At 54.9% G+C, this 18,682-nt stretch overlaps 1 protein-coding gene across 8 annotated transcripts in view; it reads right to left on the bottom strand.

Annotated features, from left to right (window-relative positions):
* Positions 1 to 2,851: 2,851 nt before the first annotated feature.
* Znf236 (zinc finger protein 236) overlaps positions 2,852 to 18,682 on the bottom strand; it is a 97,953-nt gene continuing 82,122 nt past the window's right edge. For 4 of the 8 annotated variants that reach the window (XM_046448595.2, XM_046448597.2, XM_046448596.2 and 1 more), the window contains 4 exons: positions 15,098 to 15,292; positions 11,429 to 11,558; positions 8,368 to 8,544; positions 2,852 to 7,022 (listed from right to left, as the gene is read on the bottom strand). In XM_046448595.2, coding sequence (XP_046304551.1) covers positions 6,901 to 7,022; positions 8,368 to 8,544; positions 11,429 to 11,558; positions 15,098 to 15,292 — 624 coding nt within the window. In that variant the 3' untranslated portion in view covers positions 2,852 to 6,900. The other 4 variants (XR_006852460.2, XR_006852462.2, XR_006852463.2 and 1 more) reach the window with 4 other exon arrangements.

The raw sequence follows: 18,682 nt of genomic DNA, 5'->3' as shown, positions 1-18,682 counted from the left end.
GACTTACTCACGAGTGAGTGGTAGAGCCCAGAGGTTGGGCTGTGGGCAGCCAGTCACAGAGCAAGTCCTCTGGAGAGAGGGTGGAGGTTGGGCCAGGCTGGAGGGGACCTGGCTCAGAAGATGAGCACTCCCACATAGTGAAGGGGCCTTCATAAATTGGGCCACGCACAAGACACTGGAACTGGGAGACCATGAGAGACAGAAAGGGGCTGAGGAAAAGCTGCTGGTCACGATTCACTAACACGAGGGCTAAGCCATCTGTTAGTTCTCGGTGTTGGCTGGGTCTGCCAGGGCTGCCAGATCAGAGCGCTAGAGGCCAGGGGCTTAAGCAATGAAGTCCTAGGCTGTCACAGTCTGGAGGCTACAAGTCCAACGGCCAGGTGCTGGCGGGCTGGTTTCCGGTGGGCCTCTCATCACTGTTTCCACCGTGGCCAAGACGGGCGCCCTCCTCTCACAATGACACCAGCTCTGCCTGGCTACCTTTCTCAGCGGCTCCTCAAGGTCCGTCTCTACAGGAGGCGCGTTGGGAGTTAGAGCTTCAAATCCTGCTTCTGAGGACAAGTCAGTGCACAACGGGTGCCTGTTTTTCACATGCAACAAACATTTCCTAAACCCCACACGGAAGGATACTAAGAGTAAATCCCAAGACTCTGCAGTATCAGTGCTTCTTTTTCCAAAAGGGTAATGTAAAGTGAATCAGCGCATTTTTCTATGGTGGTCTCTCTCAACAGTGAACAGTTACTGGATTCCAAATGAATCGAAACCAAGGTGGAATCCACCAGTGCAGTCCAGGCTGTGCTTTATCTGTCATTACAGTTTCCGAAACGCTCTGGCAGTGTCTACACTGGACGCCGAATCAGTCCTCTGGTTCTTCCGCTGGACTCACATGCTCGCACGGGCCTCCCACACAGCTCGGAGGCAGGGTGGAGGCCCCTGGGCTGAGTCTCTTCTGCTCAGCAGTCCCTGCTGTGAAGCAGCAGACACATGCTGCTGGCTCCAGAAGCTCACAGCCTCCTGGGACTCAACAGAGGGACAATCCTGCAGCTAGACCCAGCACCGGCCAGGTCCTTCCCCGTCCCAGCCCATGCCAGCCTCAGGCGGCAGCACCTGCCACCTTCCTTACCACACTCAAGGGCAAGGCCCCAGGGACAACCTTAGCTGCATGGCTGCATGGTCCCCTTGGGACACTTTCATCCCTAACTTACAGGCAAGCTCCAGGGCAATGAGCAATGAAGGCCGTGCAAACAGCAGGCCCCCGAGTGCTTGTGCACGAACAGAAGGAGACAGCTCTCTCCCCCTCCCCAGGGGCCATGGAGGCTGGGCCCAGGCTGAGCGAAGGGGCCTGAACAGGGGCTGACGCGGGAACTGGAGACAGAGGGCAGGAAAAGGCATACACAGCTGCAGGGGGAGAGGGGGGGCAGATGTGGAAGGGAGCTGGGGGACTCTGTGTTGGCTGGGACGAGGGGCGCCTTTGTGGAGCATGGTTCTATGTAAAGAAACAAGGAGTTGCAGACGATGTCCCTCTCCAGATTTCCCCAGCGCTGCCCGCTGGTTAGATGGCAGGAAGCACACCTACGATTGGCCTTGGATTCTGATGACTCTCTCCACAAAGAGGAAGTAGGGCTCCTCGGGAAAAATGGGTGATCTCAGAGCTGGGGAAGAACAATTCATTGGGCCAGAAAGTAAGAAAATACTCAAAATAATTACATGGCCAAATCAAAAGGCCCAAGCAGCGGCAGCCATTGTCCGTGGCTACCCAGCACTAGGAACCCAGGCAGAGTCAGGCCAAGGGCTGCGTGTGTTACATGGAAGACAGTCCCCTGCCGAGCTTGGCTAGGCCAGGGGAACCAGGGACCGCTTGGCCAGGGTTACTGAAACAGCATGTGACTCTGTTAACACTGTTAGTAACTCTTGCTTTGCCCTGAGAAATGGAAACGGGGAACGTGTTTAGTGGTGGAAAGCATCACGTGAGGAGAGTGTGTACTTTCCCTGGGGACTGATTTAATATTCAAAGGTACCAGACATCACGGAAAGCTCTCGGTGTGGAGTAAGCCAATCACATTTGTGAAAACATTTCCATTCACTTTGTGACCTGAGCCAGGGACATCTGTCCCAGAACCTGGAGTGAACGAACCTCTATCAATAACCCCAAAGGAGCTTTGGTCCCACCCCCCACCCCCAGAAAAGGGTAGCAGACCCCTTTGTCTCTGGTCCTGGGCACTCCTGTCCTCTGCCAGAACCCAAGGAAGCAGCCGGCTTTCCTGGAGAGTGGAGCACTCTGAGAAGGCTAAAGGGCAGAGACGATCCAAGACGGGTTTTATAAGCTGCCCACGTGAAAAGCCCCTCCCCACCAGCACACCTGGACCCATCTGAGCCTAGGCTTCCTGAAGACAGCGGGCTGAGGACGGAGACCGGCGTCTGCCCACACTGGCCCACACCAGGCCTGCTCCCTCCCGAGTGAGGAGCAGAGTGGTCTAAGGCATGGTGTTCTTCACGTGCCACACAGGCAGGAGGGCAACAGCAACCCAGACTCCCCACGGCTGGCCGGCCGTGCGACACACAGCAACCCAGATCCCACGCTGTCTCCAAGGGGGAGAAGCTGTGACCCAACTCCACTGTATTTCCAGAAAGCCAGCATCTGCACCCTTGTAAGCAGATAAGCTGGCGTCGTGCCCACTTGCTTTCAAGCACCCTCTGAGCGAGAGGGAGCATGGTCGTCCCTAGCAGGAGGCCTGGTGGCCTCGCAACACAGCCACCCTGCTGCACTGCACGGACCCTCGCTGGGCGACAGCCAGAGAAAACCACCAACTCCAATCGGTGACCACTTGCCCCAAACCCCAAGAAGCAAATATACAGGAGTTTTAAAATAATACAAAAACTATCTTTATTATTTTTAAAAGCCAGCACAGTGGCTTTTGGCATAACTATGCATTTCTAATACAAAATTGGATTAAATAAATATCATCCAATGTATAAATAGACCATGAGACAATTCCGAAGATAAAAAGAGGACTCGTCTGTAAATTAAAAAATTAAATTTTCTTCAGTGGTGACTCAAGAACAATCACTATGGCATTTTAGAACTTGTCAAATATAATACAAAACTTGATTTAATACAAAAGTCTTCATGCTGTAAAGCGTTACACATAGAAAAGATTAAATAGCAAAATCTTTTATGATCACTGCCTATTGCTGCTGACACTGATACTAATGATTTTTTTTTTTTTTTTTAGTGCTTTAAATGCTTATTAGTCATCCACTAAGAAACCACCAGGCGCCTTGGGAGGCAGTGGGCGAGTGGACCGTGTGTCGGAGGAAGGGGCAACTAGGAGCACAGAGACCACGTAACGGTGGCTTCGTGCTCACCGAGGTGAAGAAACGTCACTGTCAGGGGGTGTGCAGGGCTTCTGGACTCACGAAGCTCTGCTGACCCATTACCAGACAATGCAAAAGACGTAACCAGATTTCAAAATGCTGCTTTCCAGGGGCCCAAGCAGATATGTAACACTAAATTGGGTTATGTATATGTAGGCTCTTTTGAAATTTTACTCTAAAAATCCTAAAGCACCCACATTGCACGAATAAATTAAGTGTGAAAGAGGGCTCTGGGTCCAGCAGTCTGCCCCCCACTCTGCAGGAGGCTGAGGCACACAGCAGGCATTACGGCTCTCGGTGGGGGAGGGCAGACGCCCACTGAAATCAGCTTTGGGAGAACTTAAGAAGCAGGTGGGAGACCCCCTCCAAGTCAGGACCAGCAAGCAGTTTACACACCTTACATACTTCTCTATAAATGTTATTTACATAAATCTGTGGTGGTCGTTAATGCTGAAATGTGGATCTTCATGAGCTACGAACATCCTTCTCAATAAGAGAGAAATCCACAGGAAGAACCGAGATCTACTTTCAGAATCTGCCCCTGCTCTGCGGCCTGAACCTCTCACACACAAAAGCACCCAAGTTCAAAGGAAGGTACAAAATGCAGCTATGATTTTAAGACTCCAATTTCCTTGAACGTGGCGAGGGAGGACACAAAGGAACAGACTGCAGATGCTTTCCCCAGCAAACGCTGCCTCAGCAGCGCGGGGCTCGTCCCATGGCACAGGGACGGTGGTGCTGAGCCGTGGCCATCACCTCCAGGAGCGGACGGGGCTGAGTGGCACTTGCTGAGCAGGTGAAAGCGGCTTCTGTTGTCACCTACCGCCCTCCCGGTGCTCTGTCCGCCAGATCACTCCCGCTGTCTTGGCTGCACGAGCCGCAGCAGACTCATGCTCACATCTTTGGAAACGGAATCCTTTCTTTCAGCCCGTGTAAGTGCTTAGCAGTTCCTTTACCATGAGCGGGTTAAAGGCAGTTACAAACTCTCAAAAGCAGCCTGCGTGGCTGTGGTGCAGGTGACCTGGTGGCGCTGTGCGGGACCTACTCCACGCCGTACCCTGATTCTCGGTCCGAAGCTCTTCAGGTAGACACTGCGAGGGTTACCTCCCATGGTCTGGGCCTCAGAGGTAAAAGAAATATCACTAAGTTCTTCTCTGGTAAACATATCTGAACTTGAAATTAATTCATGTGCCAAACAATTGTATCTTAAATATTTCTAAAGGAAAAAAACATTAATCACATTTCTTAATGTCATTTTGTATTTATAGCTATTCCAAAGCAGATATGCCCTGGTGAGACAGTTCTAAAAATACAGCTCTCTATCCTCAAAACCCTGGTTACGCATGAGGCTAGAAATCTCTTTCCTAAAACAACTTCTTAATCAGCCAGTAAAATACAAAGATCAACCTGTACACCACAAACATTCAAGTGAAATCATATCATTTTAAAACCTTGTATTTTCAAGGAATGTTTTGCAAAGGAGCAGCTTTTATGATTAGAAAGTAAACCCAAATAATACATACACGTCTTGTGTTTGCCTGCTAATAAACTGAGAAAAGACACAGAATGGACTACTGATAAATTTTTTTCTTTTTCTTTAACCAAAATAAAAGTAGGTTTCAGATTCATGTGGTAAGGCCTTACTTAAACAGCAATGAACCACACAGTCACACACTCTGCTCTCTATATAGTTAGAAACTAAACACCCCCTTTTGGAGATGTCCTGAGATGACATTTAATGTTAAAAGCAAAATAAATAAACCAGCAAGAACAAAAACTTTAAATTCCAATAATTTCAACTTTGGGGATATTTGTTCACTAAAATTAATCAACATATCTAAAATATTTTAATACAAAATTATAAAAGAAAAAGTGCATTAAAAGCAGAGCCTTTAAAACTCTTGCACAGTTACAGTTTTTCTGAAAATGCTGCCACGCCAGTGAGCGGGCTGGCCTCTGGGGGCCACGGGGTCACAAGTCCAGCTTCACAAGAGGTCAAATAAGGCTTTTCTCTTCTTAAAAAAATATACAATACACAAAGCAGTTTTGGGGGAAAAGGTAATATTATTCAACAGTTTTCTGACTTAAATATTTTCACAAAATAACAAAAGTCTTCATGTCAGCGCAGTGTGACGTATATACAGACACAGAGGTGAACAGCAAAGTCAGATGCCCTTCAAGAAGAACACTGGGACGTCTCTTTCTTTAGGAGTCTGAGCGACTCCTCTTGATATACAAAATCCACACGATATTACAACAACACGACTCTCCTCTGGAGCCAGGGAGGCGGAGAGAAAAACAAAGGCAATTATCTTTCAGAAGAAAATAAAACCCAGCTTTGTGTTACGGTGGGAAAGGTATCCATTTATTAACAACGACCAGGGGTCTGAAGTGCTCGTGGGAGGAGCCTCAGGTGCGCACTCGGGACGGGGACTAGTGCTTCTATTTACAAAATATACTGCTCAGCCACACAGAGGCCCATACTATGTACATCGCATTTATATATAGAACATATAAATAACCCACAGGGAACCAGCACGGCGTGGCGAACCTCGGCCTTTGGAATGCTGCCGGACGCAGCGTCCGCGCTCCGCCCCAGCCGGATGGGGCTTGGTGGGGACGTGTCTAGCGGGCACCATTGAGGACAATAAAGAATTCCCTGAAATAAAAGACACATCTCTTTATGCATGAAGAGGAATCATGGGGTCTGGGAGTTCTCACCCTTAACCTAAAAGAAGCCTCCCGTGGAGAAGGCAGGGCAGAGACCTGCTCCCAGGAGACCATCCTGCCCTCCCTACCACGGTGTGGCTTGTGCTTCTGCAGCGGCCTCACCCTGAGCCTCAGCAGATGCACACAGCAGGTCTCTCACCACCTGTGGGACGGCTGGTCCTCCTGGGGCCAGGTGTCCTCTCCCTGCTGCCCCAGACCCTGGCTCTTCCAGCTGGTGACCAGATGCCTGTGAGGGAGAGTTGGTCCAGCCATCTCTCAGGGTGTCAGCTGTATTCACTTAGGGAAGGTTAAAAAGAGACGACTACCACTAACTTCCAAAATGCACAGAGTAAAAAGTGAAGACCCTCCCATGTGTCACGACATTTTTCTCAACTTCATGCACCTATCTTAGGTTTGTTTTGTAAGCGATGCTTCTTATAACAGAAAGCATGAAGGAAAATCTTACATACTTTTTCCAGGTTAACTTTTGTCTTTGCTAATACAAAGAAATCACACTACAATGACAGTAAAATCCAGTTAATTTCTTTTTAACTAGATACACTGGCCATGGAGAAGGTGAAGCTGACTATTGTAGTACCTGAGTTCAGTGATTCGTAGACAAATGAGAACAACCTGTTTACATTTTTCCCAGTTTTTTTCCTCTAAGTCTCTGAAAGACAATGATTCTTTAAATAATTTTATAGCTAAAAAACTATTGTGGTACATTTTTAACACTTGAAGCTTTAAAATAGAAATTCCAAGCGCTCTGTTCTTCATAAACGTAGCTGCAGAGCCAGCTCAGGTGCCCTCGCTGCGTCAGAACACGTTGGTAAGGGTCTGCCACTCGCCCGCAGCATCCTGCACCACCTCCTCCAGGTGCAGGGTCCTCAGCTCCTCCCCATCCTGCTGCGGGGGAGCAGCTGTGCCCTGCAAGGTTCCTGCAAGACAGCAAAGAGAAAATAGCTTCAGACCTTCAGCAGCACCCAGGGTCCACCTTCAGAGCCTCACAGGAACCAAGACGGACACCACCACCCTGCCTTGCTCTCCATCCAGTGAACCAGTCTGTTGATAAGACTGCATGGCATGCACACGAACACGGGCACTCAGTGCGTCCACACGTCCACACGGGATCCGTGATGAGTGACTAACAATTAATGTCAACAACACAGATGACTTTTCTAACAAGAAGGAAAGCAGGAGCTCTACGGTGCAGATGTTAAAAAGAACAACTCCCCATAACATGAGCTGCTTTCTATTAGACACCCCAGACACATCTAGATGCAGCCCCACCAGGCACAGGAAGGCCGGTCTGCTGTCACTCTCAGAGCACACTCTCTTTCATAACCTTGCCACACTCGAAACACACAGACGCAAAACCCCCTGGTCACACCCAGGGCTCTTCACAGATTTAACATTCCACACTCCTCTGCACAGCTACCACTACCGTGAGCCAACTGCGGCTCTCTGTCATCGTTTCGTCCTTAAATAGACATTGATGCTAGGCTCTGTGCGGGAAACGAAGACCAGGAGGAGCAGCCTCAGATCACACCCCAACAGCTGCTCTGCTACGAATGAACCTCGTGGATCAGCGCAGAGAAACAGAGGCCCACATGTGGTCTGCACCGAGTAGACAGAAAGCGGACAGGCTGACCCTGATCTCTGCAGACCCTGTGTGCCCCCACCAGGCTGACCCTGACCCTGACCCCTGGGCCCTGAAACAGCCCTTGACCTGCTGAGTGCAGGGCAAAGCCTCCAGTAACACTGCAGACAGACATGGAGCCGCTGCTCGGGGTGCCAGGCCCTGACTGCTCACTATAGCTAGCTCTGTCCAGTAAGAAGCAAGCCAACCAGGAGTGCTGCATGTGTGCAGGTTCTGGGTGGCACCTGCCTCCTGAGGCACTTCTACGTCCTTGTCTAAATAAATGGGACATTTCATCTCCTCCGATTCCGTGTGCACTGAGCAGCGCTCCTCCCCAGGGTGCGTCAGTGTGCAGCCTGCTCCAGTCTGCTCCTGGGAGCTAGAATGACTGAGATATCAGCAGGGGCCACCAGTCACTGATCCAAGCCTCCTCACTTGGCATGGGACCACACCAGGCACTGGAGTAACCAACGTCCAGGCCTCCAGGCCTGCCCCGCCCACTGGACCTCACCACTTCTGGCCTCTCCAACCTCTTCTAGCTAAGTTCCCCCATAGCTCAGGTCTACACACAGCCACTGTGCACACTGCGGGGAACAGCACACGCAGAACGCGCAGCCGAAGGCCTGCTTCTGAGGAGGGCTCACCTGCGAAGCTGTGGGCCCGCTTCATGTGCAGCTTCATGTTGCTCTTCTGCGTGAAGCCCATGACACAGTAGTCGCACTTGTAGGGCCGCTCCCCGGTGTGCTTCTTCATGTGCACCTGCAGGGCGCTCTTCTGATTGAAGGCCTTCTCACAGAGAGTGCAGTGGAAGGGCCGCTCCCCTGCACAGGAAAGCCACCGTCAATGCCACAGATGTGAAAGAACCCCTTCTCAAGAAGACGCACGATTTTTAAAAAGACCACAGCAATGTTCTTCCTATTACTGTCACTCAGATTGCTAATTAGCAGGATTCTGGCAAATCTACTTTGTGTTGAGACACAAACTAAAGCTGATCAAAAGCTATTAAAAGCCACAGAAGCATCCAGAAATCAAAGCAGAACACATGTAGTTTACACAAAACACCTCCGATGCATTTTGTGCAGCAGAGACATATCGAGGACAGAGAATCAAATCCATTTAATATAAAGTAAAATATATGCAATATTTTTCGTATTCCACGGAATGCCTTGACGTTAATACAGGATGGAAGGAAGAGTGGCCACACTGCTGCCTACCGGGAGCCACCTGGAGGAAGGCCGGGCGCGCTGTCCTGCCCGTGGGCCCCCACAATCCTCCTCCCTGGGGCCAGCTTTCCAGTGCCCTGGGTGGGGCATGGCCTCTCCCCTCTGCCCACAGGGTTCCTCCCCACCCACTCTGTGTGGTGGCCCTGCTGCTGCCCTCAAGCATCGCCGTGTGCTCATACATGCTGACTCACGCTGCGCGGCATCTGTTCTTCCTTCCTGGGGGCCATGGCAGATGAGGCTGTGCCCCAACAGCCTATGGCGGAGCAGAGATGGCCTCTGCCCTCAGCCTCACCCTGACTCTAGTGACTTCACTCCTCCAAGTACGTGGGCTGCAAGGAGGGACGACTTAGGTGAGGCCCCATCCCTGCTGCAGTCTGATGAGAAGGGAGACCGGCAGGGCGTCCTATCTAACCATGCAGCTTCTTAGAGTAGTTCCTCTGTGGGCACAGCCACAGCCACAAAGAGTGAGGTTCTGCCCAGCTGGGATGACCCCGGGAGTGAGCCTCTCTAGAGCACCCAGGCCCAGGTGAAGTCCTGATTTTGGCCTGCGGGGCCCAAGCAGCGACCCTCCCAGGCCTTGTGCTCTGGCCTCAGCACCACTGGCCCTGAGCGCTATGAGGGCCAACATGGCTGACCAGCACCACTGACCTGCTTACAGCAGAGCCGCTCACCCACTCCCACGCCTCGCATCTCCTAAAATCGCAGATGATTCAGTGTGATTTAGAACACTTAGGAAACACTGCCAGAGCACTGAGGGTCAGACGGGCCTGGAGGGGAGCAAGAGGCTGCTGGAGAAGCACGCCTCAGCGTGTGCGCCCTTGGTGGCTTAGGGCTGCATGTCGTCTCCGCCTCCCAGGCTCAGTCACCTCTGGGGAGGACGTAGGTGAGAGCACGAGGAACACGAGATGGTGCGAGGCAGCCTGCTGTCCACCAACAGGCCAGGGTGCTGAGTGGAGAGACATGGTTCTCAGTCTAGACACCCGTCTCCACGCCCCCAGCACTGAGAGGCCTCAGGGCTGCTGCCACTCCCCCCTGACTGCAGAGAGAATGGGGAACGTGGAGACAGAGATAGAAACAGTACTTTCAAAATATCAAAAACATTTAAATCCTTAATGGTCCACAGGTTGATTAGTAGCAAATAATTGAAGAAATGGAAAGACTCACATTAAAATCAGGGACACGTACAATTCAGTCACTAGTTTTTAGAAATGTAACAGAAATAGTTAACAAAGCACGAGAGACCTTAAGATGGACGGAGATCTGGCTGATGTGGACTCAGCACTCTGACCAACTGAGCTGCGGCTCCTGGGGACGCAGAAGGTCACGGTCACCTCCTTGTCACACAGCCCACTAGGCCCACTTGCTGGAACCCTAACAAAACTTCACTGCAGACTGGAAGGGACTGTAACTCCATTGTTCACCCTGATGCCACACTAAGTGGTGCTGCGTGGTTCTGCCCCGCCCTCGCGGGGCATCTACCTCATTCTAAAGGAAGACGACGGTCTACTGGTTGTTCCAAGCCACAGCACAGACGTCGGCGTCCCACTCAGCAGCTCTGTGCTGCACGCCTGGTGGGTGTGGCCTCTGAGCTTACCATCCAGGCCACAGCCTACAACAAGACATGTGGCCCCATGTGCCCGGAGCCTGCATGCCAGGACCCATCCAGGGAGCCATGGACCAGGGTGGCACCTGAGTGTCCCAGGCCGGCCTTGAGCTCAGGTAGCTACGGGGACCCTTGGGGAAGAGATATTCGAGATGCCCCTGAAGACACGTCAGGGGCAGCAGGCAGCAGGCGGGGAGAACACCTGCAGGTTGAGCAGGGCAGGCGGGCAGCTGCGCACTAGGAGGCGTGGCCGTACAGAGGACGCTGGACACCCGGAGGTGGAGGCGGGGATGAGTGGCTCAGGTCTGCCTTGCAGGTCCCAGCCTGGCTGTCCTCTGACAGGGAGCAGAGAACGGCCCTCAGTGGACACAGCCAGAGGGAACCCTGCCCTGGTGGTGGCAGATGTGGGGTGCTGGGGTCAGAAGGGGCAGAGCGATACCCTGGCCATGGGGGCAGGACGGGTGAGCAGAGGGGTCATTCAGGCCGGGGGGGGGGGCCGCGGAGGGCTTGTCTCTGCGCTGTTTCTCCCTGGGATACGAGGCTTGAGCAGAGGGAGGCGGGACAGGCAGACTGCAGAGAGACGGGGTGTGGCGGGAGGGCTGGCAGGAGCCCTCTGCGATTCTCAGCAGAGGCAGGGAAGGTGACGGCCCGGAGCTCACTCCCGATGGCCTCCACTCCTGTGGTGACAATGCCAGTAGCGAGACCTCCCCTGAAGAACCCAGGAATGCTGACCCATCCATCCCAAGTCGGGGGAGAGGTGAGCGTGCAGACACTGCTTCCTGAAGATCGCGGAGCACCGCTCTGGCGCTGCACACCGAGTCCACTTTCACACTGGCTGTCCACTCAGGAGCAACAGAGCAGGCCACCCCTGCGCCTCACCTGTGTGGATGCGGCTGTGTCGCTCCAGCTGGCTTGGCTTGGCAAACGCCTTGTCGCAAGTGTCACACTTGAACACTCTGGGCTTCTGAGAGCTCAAGGAGGGGCCGGCCTGGTGCGTCAGCATGTGCTCCTGGAGGGACGAAGGGCACATCAGACCACAGCAGAACTTCAGGGGCTCAGGACAGCAAAGCAGGGCAAATCACCACAAAGGTGCAAGTGCGTGGCAAGGTCTGCCTAGGATGGAGGTGGTCGGCAGCCAGACGGTGACAGGCTGGGGCTTCCCTGGGAGACTCGGGACATCAACAGTGAGTCTAGTGAGAGCCCTCAGAAGCCTCCCCTCGTCTCTTTTTGACACACAAGTCCATCTGGAAGTCATGGCCCATGGCTGGCTCCCCAAAGGCCTGTGGCCCTCGCCTACAGACCCCAGGAGATTCCCACCCAAACACCTGCACCTCTGGGCAACTTCTTCCAGGACACAACTATCCCTTCACAGGGAACTCTGGGTGTCTGAAGCCACCATGTCATTTGGGGCCTTGAACATTGCAGATCTGCCCCTTTGTCAGTGACTGCGTGTGCGTGCTGGTGTTTTCTGAGAGATCTGGCAGCTGCCGGGCTGCAGGCTCCCAAGGACGCCTGCTGCCCCCTTCTCCAGCCTGTCATAGGAGTGTGGTCATTCTGCCTCTTGCCCTAAGGCAGAATTCAAGGAAGAATCCTATGTGAGGAGGAGAGTCTGCTGTGCGGGTGCCCTGCGTACTGCCTCCCACGCCATGCTAGCCCATGCCCAGAACCACTGGGAGGTGGGTTGATGGCAACCGGGGACGAGAACCAGGCCCCAGAGAAGCTGGGTCCCAGCCTCAGAGCCGCACGGAGCCAGGACTCCAGCTGGGCCTGGCCACAAGGCAGGCACACCCGCAGCACTCCACACCCGCAGCTCCACACGCCTGCACCACCCTCACCTGCAAGCAGCTGGGCTTGCCCTTCCCTGCTCAGTCTGGGCTTCTGTCCTCCAGTCTCTGTCCTATCTACACATGATCCGTGGGACTCAGCCTTTGAGGACACAGCCACCGCTTCTGGGGCCATTTTCTTTGTCCACAGGCACCTGGTGTTTCCTACGTCAACTTAGGGCAGAGCAGAACCAGACTCCTGGAGTGATCTGTCAGGGGACCATGGAGAGAGACGTCTGCTGGCCCCATTCCCTCCATGTCTTGGACAGCACTGCCTCTCCTCACAAGGACGTCTGTCTGTCTGTCTCAGCACTCCCTTGTTGGCGGAGCCTGACAGAAGGCAGAAGCTCAGGGCACACAGAGGAGGCACACTTCCTCTGCTGACAGTGGGAGGTGGGAGCGAGGCCTGCATCCAGGGCCAGGAGGTGAGCGCAGGGGCTGCTGGGGCCTAGTGGTGGCAGAGCACCCAGCTTGAGGGGGCCTGCAGGACATCAGCACGGGCTTCCTCCTTCTGACGGGCAGAGGTCCAGCTTTCCCTGTGGGGTCGCGAGTGCTGGACTGGTCAGGGGCAGGATGGGTAGAGATTGGACGGGACACCTGCTTCCTGCACCTTCCTACTGAGTGCTTGGTAAAGCACCTCATTCCCATCACTTCCTTACAGGGCCTGTTAGGATCTATCCATCTATCTAAAAGGAGAGATCCCAACAGCCCTGTGAAGTGGACCCCTGGAGAAGTGGGCGCCAGCTGTTAAGTTCGCGCCCGCCCGGTTTCTTCTAGTCAGTACCCTCTTCTTTCCCAAGAAGGGGTTCTACCTGGAGTCTTCTCTGGGAGTCCGTGGCTTCTCATCTCCAGCCCATTTATGTTGAACAGATGTTGGCCATGATTCTGACAGATGACACTGAGCTGCTGTCACCTACGTCAGAAGGTGGAGGGACCTGCCCCCAGGGGTGGGGACAGCATGCTGCAGCATGAGGAGGGGGTCAGCTTGCTCTGGTAGGACGGCTCTTAGACACCCAGGGGGCTGACAGCCTGCAGTGGGTGAGCAGGGACTGCATCCAAGCCCAACTCTGGGGCAGGCCTGTCCCCAGAGGCACTCAAGCAGATGCCATCAGCAACCACATTGCTCTAGCTCTCAAAAAACCCTTCTTTAAAAAGGGAGGGTTAGTCTGAATCTAGAAGGGATCTTAGGAGTGAGGACATTCAGCTGCCAGGTGAGTTAGCCAGAAAAACCAGGTCAAAGCAAGGCTTCAAAGCCACTGTCACAGAAGCAGCAATCATCTGCCAGAGCCCGATTTCTCCAGAACAATAAAGAGTCCCCAGGAAAGACCCCTCAGGCAGAGTCAAGACTGACTGCACGTGACGTGCCTCTCACTGCCCTGCCCCGTCTCCACCCAGCACAGCGAGGCCCAGCTTTCCAGGACGCTGGGCAGTGCACGAGGTCAGGGGACCTGGGAAAGCACATGCTGCTGGCCACTGGGCAGAGACGTGCTGCAGGTGGGATCCACCTGCAGTATCCATGCAGCCATCGAGCCACAGCGAAGGTCACAGGCAGCCAGTCCCTTGAGAGGCCAGCGATGGCTGAGGACACCAGACCCCGTTCTGCCTGTGCCTGCCTCCACAATTCCACCCTCAGGAAGATGCGGGCGGCAAGGAGCCGGCGCTGCAGCTGAGACCTCTGCCTTCTCCCTTTCGCAGCAGCACAACCACAGCACCAAGTGCAAACAGGCCCCTGGAGCCCGAGACCGGGCCACCTCCTCTGCGCTCATGCCACACCCCCTCCAGGCACCACTGCTGTGGTCACGTCCCTGTGCACGCTGCCGAGTTTACTACCAGGAGATTTTTAGGACAACTTTAGGCTCACAGAAAAACTGGGCAGCGCCCCCCAAACCACCCCATACCATCCTCTATCAGTACTGGGGTGTGGCTCACAGGAACCAGAGTGTGGACAAGCCGTCGCCTCACGGAAACGAGCTTTCCCTAAGCCCACTTTCTGCCCCATGTCTGCTCAGGCTCCTCATGGCCGTCATAGGCTCTCAATTCTCTCGTTGTGTCTGAGGACCTCCAGCTGAGGGGTCAGGATGTCCCTCACTGGGATTCGCTTAATGTTTTACTTGTGATTAGGCAGAGATGACAGGGTTCTGGCAGGTTGCAGCAAGGATGCACGTCGTGGGAGGTGTGACCAAGGACGTGGACACCAAGCACAGCAGAGCCAACCTAACCTGAACCCTGCACAGCCCCTCGGAGAGGAACACCAGGGGGTTCGTGAGAAGCCCCTCCCCAGAGCCCTCCTCTTGCCTCCCACCTGCGAAGGCTTCCCTTGGACGTCCACCCTTCACCCCACCACCCGGCCCTGTGGCCGTGCAGCTCTTCACCTGTGCTGAAGGGCACCGCTGGTGAGCAGGCGCACACTTGCTAAGCCCAGCGGGACGCCCTGCCCAGCACAGTCACCGGCTGCTCCAACTCCTGCCACACGCTGGCAGCTTTTCTCAGCCCTGAGCCCGACAGGGAAGAGGGCATTCCAGCGCCTCCTCAGCCTGGCGGAGACGGACTTGAACTGCACACGAACACAGTCAGCTCTCTGTGCACAACACCTATTGGGACTAAGCACCCGGGCATGCACACTCACGTCACTGTCCTTCTCATTGGAGAAAAATGGGAGAAGCGCACTTATTTCCGCCAGTAGGACCCGTGTGTGCTGCCCACAGGTGCGGTCCCAGGGACGTACCTTGAGGTGCGTGGCGCGCTTGAAGGCCTTCCTGCAGATGCGGCAGCCGTGGATGCGCTCCCGGCCGTGCGCCTCCTTGCTGTGGTGCGCCAGCACGGCGGCCGAGGAGAAGGTGCGGGTACACTCCAGGCACTGGTGCGCCAGGCTGTCCTTCTCGGGCTGGCTGCCTGGGGCCAGGGCGGAGACATCGGCCACCTGCAGGAGTCAGGGCCTGTGACTGCCAGACACACAAGCAAGGCAACCCAGCAACCCACACCACACAGCGGCCGTGCACCACAGCCAGCTCCCGCCTGCCTCCGCACGGCTGCCTGGCACACTCGAATCCCCAGCCAAGGGCAGATCAGCCCCATCGTCCTCTCTGGCCACCTGGGCCAGGCAGCCACCACACAAGCCCCTTCCTCAGCCTAGCGACGAGCAGTAAGGCACCTGACGCAGCGCAGGTGAAGACCGGCTGAGCGATGCAGGGAGCCCGGGACCCCACCTGGGCAAAGGCACGGGCAGGCAGACACGCTGCCTGCAGGAAGAGCCGCGGCCTGGGCACGGGCCAGCCTCACGGCTTCGCAGCACGACTGCTTCAGCAGACAGCCTGACAGCCCTCAGGAAGGCTTCCAGCCTGTGGTGAAATAAGGCATTTCCCCCAAACGGGGGGGTCCCGGGCACCTCCATGGGTGAAGACCAGTGAGTGCAGAGGAGGCCCACTGCCACACCCCGACAGACACGGAGCTGGCAGGGACGAAGGGCTGTCAGTGCGCCGTCCTGGTTCACCTACGCTGGTTTACAGACACGGGACACAGGGAAACGGACCCTCATTAAAGAAACATGCTCCACAGCAGCAAAGGGCTCAAAGGTGCTCTGAGGTGGTTAATTTGTGCTATTAAAAAACAGATGGAGGGAGGAGGGAGCCAAACAGAGACACCGCAAATGCATGGCAAGCCAGGCGTGGTCTACCTGTCTGTGAAGAAACCAATAAACAGCCTGCACAGAAGCTAAAGACTCCTGTAAAAAATGACCTCCAAGCTGCTACTCTATAACTGCAGATAAAAACCCGCCACGTGGTTGGCAGAATTGGCACCGAGCGCCAAGCACTGCACAGAACCCAGAGCAGGCGGAGTGCCTGGCGTGTAGAGGGAGACGCCAGCACCTGACCCACTTCATTCAGGAGAAACCGCCAGCGCAGTGGCGCAGGCCTGTGGCCCCAGCTCATCCGGAGGCTGAGGCAGGAGGACCTCAGTTCAAGGCCAGGTTTGTCACTGAGAAAGACCTTGTCTCAGAATAAAAACTAGAAGAGGCTGGAAGCCCCAGGGTAAAGCCCCAGGACTGGGGAAAACAGAGACTGACTGTAAAAACAGCTTCCACACCAGCCCTGCCCCACACCAACAGGCAGCAGGCCACCAGGGCGCAAGCACCCCAGGGCCTCACTCCACCTTGGGCCACAGGTGCCCGATGGCCTCGGAGGCACCTCCGCAGAGCTTGACCGACTCCACAGGGCGTGCAGGGCCCCCGGCAGCGCAGTGGGCTTGAGAGACACCTGCTGAAACCCCTTTGCCAGGAGGGGAAGGACACACAGGACACAGCAAGTGACGAGATCTCCACGTCACAGAGACACATGCCCCTGGAGCCAGGCCTCATGCACTTCCAATCTGTGGGGGGAATGTGTGTGGGCACATGGTGTGTGTGTGGGTATGTGTGGGGGGGGTGTATGTGTGGTGTGTGTGTGGTGTCTAGTGTGCGTGTGTGTGGTGCGTGTGTGGTGTCTAGTGTGCGTGTGTGTGGTGCGTGTGTGGTGTCTAGTATGTGTGTGTGGTGTGTGTGTGGTGTCTAGTATGTGTGTGTGGTGTGTGTGTATGGTGTCTACTGTACATGTGTGGTGTGTGGTGTCTAGTGTGTGTGGGGGGGTGTGTGGTGTCTGTGTGTGGTGTCTAGTATGTGTGTGTGGGGTGTCTGTGTGTGTGTGGTGTCTAGTGTGTGTGTGGGGTATGTGTGGTGTCTAGTGTGTATATGGTGTCAGTATGTGTGCGTGGTGTGGGTGTGGTATGTGTGTGTGGTGTCTGGTATGTGTGTGTGGTGTCCGGTATGTTTGTGTGGTGTGTGTCTGGTGTGTGTGTTGTCTAGTGTGTGTGTGGGGTGTGTGTAGTGTCTAGTATGTGTGTGGTGTCTAGTATGTGTGTGTGGTGTCTGGTATGTGTATGTGGTGTGTGATGTGTGTCTGGTATGTGTGTGGTGTGGTGTGTGTGTGTGTGTGGAGGGTGTGGTGTCTGGTATGTGTGTGTGGTGTCTGATATATATGTGTGTGGTTTGTGTGTGTGGTATGTGTGTGATGTGTGGTGTGTGTGTGGTGTGTGTGGGTATGGTGTGTGTATGTGTGTGTGATGTCTGGTGTGTGTGTGGTGAGTGTATGTGTGTGTGATGTCTGGTGTGGGTGTGGTGAGTGTACGTGTGTGTGATGTCTGGTGTGTGTGGTACGTGTGTGTGATGTCTGGTGTGTGTGTGGTGTGTGTGGGTGTGGTGAGTGTATGTGTGTGTGATGTCTGGTGTGTGTGTGGTGAGTGTATGTGTGTGTGATGTCTGGTGTGTGTGGTGAGTGTACATGTGTGTGATGTCTGGTGTGTGTGTGGTGTGTGTATGTGTGTGTGATGTCTGGTGTGTGTGGTATGTGTGTGTGATGTCTGGTATGTGTGTGGTGTGTGTGGGTGTGGTGAGTGTATGTGTGTGTGATGTCTGGTGTGTGTGTGGTGTGTGCACGTGTGGCGTATGTGTGGGATGTGCCTGTGTTGGGAGTGGAGGCCTAAGGCAGAGGCGCGAGGTGCTTGGCCCTCAAGAGGAGAGGCCAGCAGGGGAACCCAGTGACCTCTGGGTCATGCTGTCAAAGGCCCAGGGCTGCCCAGCAGGAGCCAGGTGAGTGGAGCTGAAGGCCAGCGCGTGCACCCGAGGCACGGCACCGATCTGCTGACCCTAGGTCTCCAACAACCTCACTCCCTACCAGACACTCCCCCTGGACCAGCTGAGCTCAGGGCCAGCAGCCTGGCACAATGCCAGAGCCTCACTCCTGCTCTCGGTCACGGTGCGGAGCACGGGAGCTCCAGATCCACCAGGGCATCGCCGCCACCCAAAGCCTTCCTGCGCCTTACTCCTGATCCCGCGAGTGCAACGTGGCAGGGGGCTGGGCACTGCACAGGCTTGAGGTGAGGGCACCAGTCACACAGGCCAAGCGCCAGGAAGGGCCAGCCTCAGTATGGGCAGCAAATGTCCACAAGCAGCGATGTGGACACAGGGCGACGGGCCTTCAGGCGGGAGCAGGGGACCGGTGCCCAGGTGCGAAAGCAGAGGCTCCTGCTGGAAGAAGCCCTAGACTCACCAGCCGCCAGTTCTCAGGAAAAGTGGAGTGACAGAGCAGAAACAGCCCCTGCAAGCCCTAAGGCAAGCCAGTGCTGCCTGAGCTCCGCAGTGGGCAGGCTGCAAGGACGGGCTGGAGAGGGCCGCTTGTCCCCAAGGACACATCCAGGCTGGAGGTGCCAAACCAGTCTTACAAACAGCCCCAAGGATAGAACTGGCCTCCACCAGGTGACTCGCACACAGACCTGGGGC

This window comes from Marmota monax, unplaced genomic scaffold (genome assembly GCF_021218885.2).
Source record: "Marmota monax isolate L192 unplaced genomic scaffold, Marmota_monax_Labrador192_F-V1.1 WCK01_AAM20220418_F8-fsc00060, whole genome shotgun sequence".
In the NCBI taxonomy this organism is placed as follows: Eukaryota; Metazoa; Chordata; class Mammalia; order Rodentia; family Sciuridae; genus Marmota; species Marmota monax.
This window is presented reverse-complemented; position numbering and strand designations above follow the sequence as displayed.